Genomic DNA, 12,506 nt, shown 5'->3' on the forward strand with positions numbered 1-12,506 from the left:
CCGTGGCTGACCTTGTCAATAAATTTTTTCTGACAGCACCTGTAATCAAGATTACAAGACAGATACATTTATGTTTATGGTATGTAGCATCCAAAGCCAAGTATGCTTACACAATACAATATAAGTGATATGCAATATTACTTTGAATTATATACTTACTGAAAAGCAAGGTCTTTGTTGCCATCCTGCTAAAGGTCTTTTTGTTATTGACGCCCTTCCAATTTATCTGATGTGAAACGCCATCTGTGAACATCCTGCCCAGGATGTTCCAGGTCACCCGCTTCACATCCTGGCCTCCAACGGTGGCCAAAGAAGAAATCTAAAAGGCAAAGACATCTCTTTAAACAAACAGGTAAGCTTAAATTGCATTTAAAATGTTTTTGTTCCTGTTGAAAGCGTCCAGAAATGCAAAAAAAAAGAACCTGCATGTTTTCTTGGCTCATGGACCTATGCTACCTTTACACACAATGTCAAACCAGGCCGATTGTGGCTCACTGACATAATCTTACCACTGGGAAAAGGCGGTTCAGGACAGGCCTGGTTGTCAGGGCCGATTCAGTAGAATATTTGCATAATCATGGACATTCATATTAGGAAGAAACCTCACCACTCTTTGTCGCGCTGGGGCATTTGATGGTTCTATCAAAAATGCTTCAAATGCCTCCACTGCCTCCAACAGTTCCAGTGGAAACTGGACATTGGCCGGCATTTCAACTTCTGGCCCTGGGTGAATCTGCGACCTGCTGGTTAGGAAGTTTACCTTCAAAATCAGCTGTTTTTGGTTCTGCTTCATATGTTCCAGCAGGCTAAAGAGGTGGCTCATCTCAGGCGCTGTTGACATACAGCAGTATAAAATTAACATGTTTCAGTGTTCATCCTCATTACTCATAATCCTGACATTAGCTATTGACCTTAGTTAATGACAAAAGTTATTGACAAAGTTTGAAGAAAATATGTGATTGCTTGTGAATTTGAATTTTTTTTTCAAAATCTGTGGCACATAATGACCATCCGGTATTTGTCAGTTATTGCTCACCAGAGCAGGAGATGTAGTCGGCCATTCTTCCCCCTCGCCATGTTGGCCTGTAGGCCAGACTGGATGCATGAGGCTCCTGAGTCTGCCACATGTTGAGGGCTGCTGGTGCGGGGGGTGGAGGGAGTTGAGGAGGGACTGCCGTTCCTAGTGAGGTGGGCATTGTGAGAGAGCCATCAGTTAGCCATGACTGATAATACCCAAGGGGCCTAACTATTCACTAATATTTCAGAGATCAGTGCCTACCTTGTGTACTCATGACTGCTGGCACTCGGCGAGACGGTGGAGCTGGGAGAAGGGATACAAGGAGAGGGGAATATCTTTAGCACTAAGAATGTTAACCATATCTTTAATATTAATGTGGTGGTTTCGTTTTCGATGTTAAGAGATTATTCCTTACTCTGCCTGTGCAATTGGCTTGCCGACGCGCGGTCACTATTTCCCGGGTCTTCCTCGCTGTCATCAGAGTCCCCGAGACGATGGCTGTTGGGTAACCATATCATTAGGATTATTGCAATACCAAAAATTGACAAATATACATACACTACAAGCATCTCTGGTTTATTTTTGAATGCTACCTGAAATAACCCTCCTATTACTGTAGAAACATGACAAAAACAAGACGGAACACACTTACACTGCCTTCCTGCTCCTTTTTTCTGGCAGCTCCTTATTCTCTGCCTCAGATAGCAGGTCTGAGGTGTCGCAGCCCTTTTCATATTGCTGCATTATTTTTAATGCGTCTTTGTAGTTGTCTAAAATAGAATATGTTAAAATGAACATGAGTTTCAAATTAGCTGTAGAGCTGAACAGAATATTATTATTATTATTGATGATGATGTATCAGGTCTCTCTCTTACAAGAGAACATAGACAGGTTATTCCAAGCATAAAGAGAAGCAACTATGACGTTATTTTTAAACAAGAAATTTATGAATATGCATACCACAAGTTCGGACAACAGAAGCATCAAATTTTGGCCAGTTTGGCTCATGCTGCTCCTCATTTAAAGCGGCCTTTTTAATTCGGTCAGTGTTTTTATAGGTGGGCCAGAAAACAATCCCATCATAGTACCATCCAGTTGGGACCACCGCAACGTCCCCGTTCATTCGAAACTTTATCAGATGAAAAGGCATCCTTAATGTAGAAAGAAAGAAAAGGGGTATTTATTCATCGTCAAAGGAACAACGTGGACAAAAGTATGCACAGGTGTTAATGTATACAATTAAGCAAGTAAGATGAGCTGAGATTTTACCTGAATGGTGCTCCAAGGTGGTATGAACTATAAGAAAGGTAAAAGTACAGGTCATAATTTTCAGAACTTCAGCTTGAAATTATAGGTGTAGTGCATGGAATAATACCAACTTTCGTATAATACTTACAGCTATTCTCCATCCAGAGTACTGGAAGTCATAGTCATAAGTCGGTAGTCAACTATAGTATTAGAGTTTGTAACTTGAACTGATTGTTTAAACTGATTAATTGAACAGCTTTGAACTCCTAACTGATTGTTTTAACGGATTTGAACTTGAACTTTTTTTTGTAGTTTTTTTGTTTCATTTAGTGGAGGAGGGGTATGGCCACGAAACCATCCCTGTACGGCAAGGCTACACATTTCTGTCGCAGCGCTGACACCTCAACCAACTTCAGCTCAACAGATGGATCATTTACAAAAAATATGTTCATTCTGTCAAAGTTGAAGGGGTAGGTATGGAATGGAGACTGCCGGGAAAATTCTGTGTAAATAGCATACACACCATTATCATTTTTGATAATGTTTTTGATAAGGCAGACTTTATCCCCCACCAGAAACATGTTGTCCCCTGTTGATAATTTGACGGTCCACCTTTCACATTGCATTTCCCCATATTGTGCATGAACTTCCATGCCAACAACAATTGGGCCCACAAAATGCTCCCTTTTCAGGGACAAGTCTGCATCAGCATCTGATTTGGTAGCTGTAACCTCTGAAAGGCGCCGAATGAGCTGAGGTAGAGGGAACTCAGGTTTTCTAATTAGTTTTTTTATTTTCCCAAGGTGATTCTCATATGGGAATGCTGAAAAGGAGTCCAGACAGCCATGCCTCTTCACCTCATCTTCCAGGTGGACCAGACAGTGGACATTGTACACAATCTGGTCTAAAAAAATTATTTGGGAATGTCCGGCGGGCCAGATTGAAAAGCTCAACGGGCCGCATGTGGCCCCCGGGCCTTAATTTGCCCAGGTCTGCTGTGGTGACAGTAACGCGGGTTGGGCGACTTGAAGGCGGATCCGTATAGGAGTCTTCTGCTGTGTGGGTAGTCAGACAAACTGTCAGATCTATACAGGATGCAATTAATAAAGTGGAAGACTGGTCATATAAGTGGGGGTTTTAAAATGTCTGTGTGCAAGACATGCTTCTGTCGAATAAAGAACCAACTCTTTTTCTTTACTATAGTGGTCTCGATAATGGGTACCGGTTCTCAAAAAGGAATTTGAGTCCGAGGACTCGGTTCTTTTCTTATCGAACAACCGGGAAAACCGGTTTAGAGTATCATCCCTACTCCTACCTGAGGTCTGCCACTCTCCTCCACAGTCTGCTCCTGGACATCAGGTGAGGATTTGATTGATTGATTGAAACTTTTATAAGTAGATTGCACAGTACAATACATATTCCGTACAATTGACCACTAAATGGTAACACCCCAATAAGTTTTTCAACTTGTTTAAGTCGTGGTCTACGTTAATCATTTCATGGAATGCAACAACATTTTGTTCTTGTCTTTACTGTAAAGTTCAAATTTGAAAGACAATAAAAGGAAGTGTAAGTCTAAGTCTCAGTTACTCCTAACTGGTAACATTAACTGAACAAAACAAGTATCGCACAGCACACCACTCTCTTATTTGTAAAGTGAAGTAGAAAAACATGTCTTTATATACAAACATCAAATTAAAACAATAATGTATACTATTTACAAATAATGTACAGTCTCTGTGTTCCCAGACAAACTCCATCACCAGCATCAGAGTTTTTTCATCCAATTAAATAATTTAGTAATGAGGCTCATATTCGTGAACACATGATGACTGGAGTCTTCTTTCTTTTGGCTTGGAGGAGGTGGATGATATTTTGACGTTAAATCATCAGCGTCTTTGTTGTTTGAGTCTTTTTCTTCCTCGACGGAAACGCCATCCTCAGACAGCGAAATTGTATCTGAAGACTGCTCAGGTGAGGGTGAAGGTGGGATGGGCACAAAGTCAGCATAGCATGCACAAATTTCACTGACTGCCACATCTGTGATGGTGCTGAGGAACTCTGGTTGATAACTGTGAATGTTTTCAACCAGGTCCTCTGAAATAAAAGTCTGTCTAACCTTTTCCTCGATAGACACTACCAATTTGTCTCTGATGGAGGAGGAAAAGTGGATTTGGACCGAGGAGAGTGTGCAGGAGACGCGGTCCACCACAGCATGTGTCACCCTAGCTGCCATTTTACTAAGGATGGCATAGTAAAGTGAGTGTTTGGAGGAGGCAACCAAAAGCACTGCAAGACCTTCGGGACCACCTTTATCACCATATCTCGCACGTTGATTAATTTGGAGCAGCATGTGTGCTGGTGCTCCCAGCTCTCAGCCAACCTCAGAGCTTTTTTGACTATCCCAGGTTGTTTTAAATGAAGGGGGATCTTCTCAGGACAGTCGAGGAGACTTCTGGCTTCAAATTCAATGTCTCTCATCTTCATGCTGGTGTTCACCTCAAAGACCAGCCTGGCCTCCGACTCAAAATCGTCGTTTATATCACACTCCCAAAGCTTTACTCTCAGTGATTTCTTGTTCTCCTCCACGAGCAGATCAGTCATGGCTTCAACAGTCACTTCAGGTGGGATCAGGCTAATCTGCTGAAGTCTTAAAATTTCCGCCAACAGTCCTATCTGTAACTTGTAGGAGACAGCGTTCCAGCAAGTCTTCACCGACTGCTTGTATGCTGGAGTGTCAAAAAACTCCATTAGTGGTCGGTAGATACCGATGCTTCCATCGATGAATTCTGCCGACATTTTGGCGTGTGGCCTCTCGTAAGAGCAGCCCAATTTCTGCTGGAAACAGATACAGCATACAATTTGAGAGAACAAACAAGGCTCTAAGGTTGAACTTAAGTGTGTGAGGAGGTAGGTGGCTCCATTTATGCCACGTCTGGGAACATTTTAACTGCTCAGTGTCAAGAGACGTTCAAGCAAGTTAAACTTGGTTTAGTTTGTCAGTGTAGCCATACTTTTAGGGTCATACAACACACACACACACTTGCTCCAAAACCTAATTGGGGACGTCCGTAAATGAAACCTTTAGACACCAGTTTGTCAGTCTAGCCATACTTGTGGGATGGTCAGGGACAGACAAAATCCATCCCAACATCAGACATGAGAAGTACTTATAGACAGAGGCTACTTGGGCTGCCATAAGAGAAATGCTGGGAGGTAATTCATACTCCCTGATCAATTTCGAGCAGGACGCCAGGATGAATGGTCGCATTTTTCTTCGCTCCGACCGTAGCTTATACAAACCCCGTTTCCATATGAGTTGGGAAATTGTGTTAGATGTAAATATAAACGGAATACAATGATTTGCAAATCAATTTCAACCCATATTCAGTTGATTATGCTACAAAGACAACATATTTGATTTTCAAACTGATAAACTTTTTTTTTTTTTTGCAAATAATCATTAACTTTAGAATTTGATGCCAGCAACACGTGACAAAGAAGTTGGGAAAGGTGGCTATAAATACTGATAAAGTTGAGGAATGCTCATCAAACACTTATTTGGAACATCCCAGAGGTGAACAGGCAAATTGGGAACAGGTGGGTGCCATGATTGGGTATAAAAGTAGATTCCATGAAATGCTCAGTCATTCACAAACAAGGATGGGGCGAGGATCACCACTTTGTCAACAAATGCGTGAGCAAATTGTTGAACAGTTTAAGAAAAACCTTTCTCAACCAGCTATTGCAAGGAATTTAGGGATTTCACTATCTACGGTCTGTATAATCATCAAAGGGTTCAGAGAATCTGGAGAAATCACTGCACGTAAGCAGCTAAGCCTGTGACCTTCGATCCCTCAGGCTGTACTGCATCAACAAGCGACAACAGTGTGTAAAGGATATCACCACATGGACTCAGGAACACTTCAGAAACCCACTGTCAGTAACTGTCATAAGTCAACCAACCTGACTAAATCCTTAAAAAAAAATTACATTAACGACAAAATAGAGGAAAACACGAATAAGCCACGTGAGCTCTGGAAAATTCTCAACAACCAGCTTCCTGGTTGCAGCCAGAAACTTAAAACAAGACTCACCAACATCAGCATCAAGGAGGGTGACTCCCTCATTACAGACAAAATGGAGGTAGCTAGCAGACTTAACGCCTTTTTCACCAGCATAGCTGCAACTCTTGTCAGCAAGCTGTCCCACCACTCTGGTCGCTTTGGTGTAGAACACATTAAAGCCTTCTACAGAAAGCTAGGAGTATCCAACAATGATTTCAAATTAGAATTGGTCACAGCTGATGAGGTGTTTAAAAAATTGAGCGCGCTCCACCCTAACAAGGCCACCGGCCTTGATAATATTCCCTCCAGATTCCTCAGGGACTCTGCCTCCATCATTGCCCCGATCATCACGCACATAATAAACCTATCAATTACACAAGGCCAAGTACCAAAAGATTTTAAGATAGCAAGAGTAACTCCCCTCTTTAAAAAAGGAAGCAAATTGGAACCTGGCAACTACCGACCTGTTTCTATTCTCAGCTCCATTTCGAAAGTAATGGAGAAAATAGTTTATGAACAGGTCGATAGTTACCTTGCCACTAATAAACTCATGTACAAATTCCAATCCGGCTTCAGAACTAACCACTCCACTGACACATGCCTTCTCTATCTGACCGACCACATCAAACATGAGGTGGACGCGGGCAAATACTGCGGCATGGTCATGCTGGACCTTCAGAAGGCCTTTGACACCGTTAACCACGCTATACTGTTGGATAAGCTCAGAGCAATCGGATTTAACAAAACCTCTTGGAGCTGGATGCAGTCTTACTTGGAGGGGAGGGAGCAGGTGGTAGAGGTGAACGGCACCGTGTCCCCCCCCCTCTCGGTGAGCTGTGGAGTCCCCCAAGGCAGTATATTGGGACCTTTACTGTTCCTAATATACATAAACGACATGTCATCGGCATGTGACTGTGAATTGTTTTTGTTTGCGGATGACTCTGCCTTGCTGGTATCAGACAAGGACAAGTCACAGGTGGAGAAAATCCTCAGTGCTGAGCTCTGTAGAACTTGCACCTGGCTCGCTGACAACAAGCTATCCATCCACTTGGGTAAAACAGAATCCATCCTGTTTGGGTCCCACATCAAACTTAAGAGAGTCAATCACTTCACCATAAAAGTAGGTGACAGTGTCATCACCAGGAAAGATGAGGTCACCTACCTAGGTTCCATTCTAGAGGCTAACCTTTCCTGTGATAAAATGGCAACCAAGGTAATCAAAAAGGTTAACCAACGAACGAGATTTCTCTACAGAATTTCCTCTCTGGTCAACAAAAGCACCTTGAGGATTCTGGCGGGAACTCTCGTTCAACCCTTTTTCGATTACGCATGCACCTCCTGGTACCCTAGCACCTCCAAAACCCTCAAATCTAAACTCCAAACATCTCAGAACAAGCTAGTCAGGTTACTTCTAGACCTCCACCCCAGATCCCACCTCACTCCTACCCACTTCTCTAAAGTGGGCTGGCTCAAGGTGGAGGACAGAGTTAAACAACTTGCACTGAGCCTAGTCTATAAAATCCGCTACACCTCCCTGATACCGAAGTACATGTCAAACTACTTCCTTAACGTAAATGACCGCCATAACCACAACACCAGGGGGTGCTCCACTAACCACGTTAAACCCAGATTCCGAACTAACAAAGGTCTTAACTCATTCTCTTTCTATGCCACATCAATGTGGAATGCGCTCCCAACAGGTATAAAAGAAAGGGCATCTCTATCCTCCTTCAAAACCGCTATAAAAGTTCACCTCCAGGCAGCTACAACCCTAAACTAACACCCTACCCGGATTGCTAATAATCAAATGTAAACAATCAAATGCAGATTCTTTTTCTTATGCCTTCTGATCTCTCTCTCTCTCTCTCTCTCTCTCTCTATGTCCACTACCCCCCCCACCCCCCCACCCCACCCCCCCTCCACACTCCTGATTGTAAATAATGTAAATAATTCAATGTGATTATCTTGTGTGATGACTGTATTATGATGATAGTATATATGATAGTATATATCTGTATCATGAATCAATTTAAGTGGACCCCGACTTAAACAAGTTGAAAAACTTATTCGGGTGTTACCATTTAGTGGTCAATTGTACGGAATATGTACTTCACTGTGCAACCTACTAATAAAAGTCTCAATCAATCAATCAAAGTCAGACTCGCCTTGTTGTTGCTGTCTGCTATTAAACTTAGCACGTTCATAAATTACATTGTGCTTACCCACAACATGTTCATCAAAGGCTTTTGTCACCTCTGCATAGACTGTCTTCTGTTGGTCGCTTAATGGTAACGTAGTGAGAATGTCGTCACTCTTTTCACCCATCACATACAGTAGGGAGTTGACCTGATAGCCGTCCTCTTTTCCGCTCAATCCTGACGCCATCCTGAACCTCCCGAACCGTCTCAACCATTGCGGCCACGAGCTGGGCTCCTCGAAGTTGAAGCTGCCAGGAGGCGCGATGGAGAATATTTGATCTGTCATCTCCCGTCCTTATCCGGGCTCCGATGCTGATCCGCTGCTCTCCGTAGCCTAGCGTAGCTTAGCCTATCGCCGGCCAGGTAAACAATGACTACCTCGGCTGGACTATTTCAGCTCACTTCTCTCTCTTAACTACCCCTACTTTTTACCCACAGTAGGTTCGCTTACTTCTGACACCATGTTGTAGTAGTGTTTATATCTGTGAAAGCAGACTCCAGAGACTTGTAAACTTCACACAGCTTCCTTTTACTCGTGCTTGTTAATACACACCATTAATCCCCACAACACACTCAACGGCGCCCCCTCTGGACGCTATGGGGTATTGTACTTAACATCTGTACAATTTGTAATATAGAAGTCAAGAAAAAATTGTTTCACTTCCATTCACCTTCGGTTGAATCAAGATTACATTATAACAAAGAAGACAAAAAAAGATGAACTTAGTCACCATACTATCAGCTTTTACTGCTGTTGAGTTAATACAGATAATATATGAATAGAATAGATTAACTCTGCAAAGGAAAGACAAAATTGAAGGATGTATGGTATGAAAACATATTAGCTCTATCCCTGAACATTTGGATCCATTTGACTCTAAATAATGGGTTAATATATCCTGATATTGATTTTGTTTCAGAAGGTTAAAGGTACTCGGTTGACGCTAGCTGCTTGCCCCTCCGCATCTCCACCTATCCCCCTCTCGTACTCCCTGACATGAATGCATATAAGGGTTAGAACAGATAAATACAGGACTTGACTTGTTCCTTCTAAGTCTCCCTGTCCTTGGCCAGATCAGCATCTGAACATCTCCTATTTTTGTCCTGTCAGCCATATAAAAAAATGCAAACTCCAAATCCCCGCAGTCAGTGATTGATTGGCTGGTTGGTGCAGCCTGGACCACAATGTTTTGGGAGCCTGGGCAGTTTACCGAGACCAAGGTTTTTCACAGTATATTCAGAGGACAGACAGCCAGCAGATCATGAGGAGAAGTTTGTTGTACGTGACTAGCTTAGATTTAGAATACTTTTAATATTGGGGAGGTCATGTGTAGGCACTAGTTTGTGATGGAGAGGTAGTACAACTAAAAAAGCTGGTGCACTGAAATCTGTATTGTTCCAGGTTGATATTCAGTATTGGTACACACTGGTAATAGCAGTCTGAAATAATAATAAAAGAAAAACCACAATAAATGTCTAGTACTTTAACAGCAGTAGATCCATATCACTGTTAAACATAATAAAAATAGATCTACTTGCATAGACAAAATTTCCTGAACAAATTCGTGCATAAATGCATTACTATTGTGCAAGTAGATGCTCTTAAAGGCCTACTGAAACCCACTACTACCGACCACGCAGTGTGATAGTTTATATATCAATGATGAAATCTTAACATGCCAATACGGCCGGGTTAACTTATAAAGTGCAATTTTAAATTTCCCGCTAAACTTCCGGTTCAAAACGCCTTTGGAGGATGACGTATGCGCGTGACGTCGAGAGATCCACGGAAGTGTTTGGACCATATTGGACACAATACACAGAGCTCTGTTTTCTTCGACAAAATTCCACAGTATTCTGGACATCTGTGTTGGTGAATCTTTTGCGATTTGTTTAATGAACAATGGAGGCTGCAAAGAAGAACGTTGTAGGTGGGATCGGTGTATGCAGCTGGCTGTAGCAACACAACAAGGAGGACTTTGACTTGGATAGCAGACGCGCTAGCGGCGAACTCACCTTGACTTCCTACGTCTCCGGGCCGCCGACCGCATCGTCAAACGCTGGAACGCAGGTGAGCACGGGTGTTGATGAGCTGAGGAGGGCTGGCTGGCGTAGGTGGAGCGCTAATGTTTTTATCATAGCTCTGACGAGGTCCCGTTGTTAAGTTGGCGTCGTTAGCAACAGCATTGCTAGGCTTCGACAGGCGTCGAATACACATTAACCGTGTATTTACATGTCCAGTGTTTGGTTCGGTGTCTCCTGATAGTAGTATTGTTGATCTTCTGTCTATCCTTCCAGTCAGGGATTTATTTATTTTGTGTCTATCTGCATTTGAGACAGATGCTATCACGTTAGCTTATGCTAAGAGCTTCGTCGATGATGGGTGAAGTCCTTCGTCGCGCCGCCGATCGCTGGAACGCAGGTGAGCACGGCTGTTGATGTAACCGTGTAGTTACATGTACATGGTTTAATAGTATTGTTGATCTTCTGTCTATCCTTCCAGTCAGGGGTTTATTTCTTTTGTTTCTATCTGCATTTGAGAACGATGCTATCATGTTAGCTCAGTAGCTAAGTGTGTCACCGATGTATTGTCGTGGAGATAAAAGTCACTTTAAATGTCCATTTCGCGTGCTCGACTCTCATTTTGAAGGGGATATAGTATCCGAGGTGGTTTAAAATACAAATCCGTGATCCACAATAGAAAAAGGAGAGAGTGTGGAATCCAATGAGCCAGCTTGTACTTAAGTTACGGTCAGAGCGAAAAAAGATACGTCCGGCACTGCCTCTAGTTCTTCACTCTAACGTGCCTCATCCACGAATCGTTCATCCTCGCTCAAATTAATGGGGTAATCGTCACTTTCTCGCTCCTAATATCTCTCGCTCCTTTGTAAACAACGGGGAATTGTGAGCAGCACTACCGCTTGTGACGTCACGCTACTTCCGGTAGGGGCAAAGTTTTTTTTATCAGCGAGCAAAAGTTGCGAACTTTATCGTCGATTTTCTCTACTAAATCCTTTCAGCAAAAATATGGCAATATCGCGAAATGATCAAGTATGACACATAGAATGGATCTGCTATTCCCGTTTAAATAAAAAAAATTCATTTCAGTAGGCCTTTAAAGCAAGATAAACCAGCTAGATACACAATAACTAATACACTTCATAGAACGACATTCAGCATTGTTCTTACTCTAAAAAACATTTCTTTATACCTTTTAATATGTATTTATTTCTCCCTTGCGGTATCAAAAATGGTATCAAGTATCATATCAAGCATTGGTATTGAATTTGAACACTGATGCATACCAGTCTGTGATTGCTTCGTAGGCATAGATAATTTGGCTAAATGATTATACTGTCATGAGCCACCAGACTCTGTACTCTCATCCACTCAGACTGCACGGCGGTCTAGTTCACTTTCCCTTGGGTTCTGTATCGCACTTGCCAGGTACTGAAGACATGGATTAAATGCAGTCATGTACATTTGGTGTGATCATTGACTCACATTGATAACAGCCAACTTCTACAGAAGGGTTTGGAGAAGCAGACTCAGTAATGGTAGCCATGTGCGTCCACTAGCTTGCAATGCATTTGAGTGCACACTCACTTAGCTAATGATGCCAACATAGTCTTCAAGTAAGTGCAACTTGATTAAACTTGCACTTGGTTCGTGCAAGTTTGTAAAAAAGAATTAGGTTTCACAAAATTTACAGTATCTCACACTTGCACTTAACTTTAAGCAAGTTAGGTTTATTTAAAGTTTTAAAAAACCCAAGACAAATCCACATCACTTCAGCAGATAGCATGTAGCACTGGTATATGCATGCTACTAAAGTGCCAACTAAATTTCTAGTTATGGACAGAACTAGATACATCCTTAGGAATATTCATTTCACAGTCAGACTTTATTTTATGTTAAATATTGTTTGCCAAGTTATCATTTACTATTTCCCTTCTATGATACACTTCTGACGTA

The 12,506-nt window shown here is 42.2% G+C and overlaps 1 protein-coding gene across 2 annotated transcripts; it reads right to left on the reverse strand.

Moving 5' to 3' along the window:
- Positions 1-280: 280 nt before the first annotated feature.
- On the reverse strand, positions 281-2,820 carry LOC133634926 (uncharacterized). 2 transcript variants are annotated; one of them, XM_062027584.1, is made up of 8 exons: positions 2,415-2,820; positions 2,288-2,314; positions 1,979-2,169; positions 1,671-1,788; positions 1,434-1,516; positions 1,280-1,321; positions 1,037-1,180; positions 281-831 (listed from the first exon to the last, which is right to left on the reverse strand). In XM_062027584.1, exons 3-8 carry the CDS (start codon positions 2,166-2,168, stop codon positions 545-547), a joined length of 864 nt encoding a protein of 287 aa, XP_061883568.1. In that variant the 5' UTR covers position 2,169; positions 2,288-2,314; positions 2,415-2,820; the 3' UTR covers positions 281-544. The 2 variants fall into 2 exon arrangements, with proteins under 2 accessions (XP_061883568.1, XP_061883569.1); XM_062027585.1 differs by having other exon boundaries at positions 2,288-2,820.
- Between the last annotated feature and the right edge of the window lie 9,686 nt (positions 2,821-12,506).

Source organism: Entelurus aequoreus, linkage group LG19 (assembly GCF_033978785.1).
Source record: "Entelurus aequoreus isolate RoL-2023_Sb linkage group LG19, RoL_Eaeq_v1.1, whole genome shotgun sequence".
Classification (NCBI taxonomy): Eukaryota; Metazoa; Chordata; class Actinopteri; order Syngnathiformes; family Syngnathidae; genus Entelurus; species Entelurus aequoreus.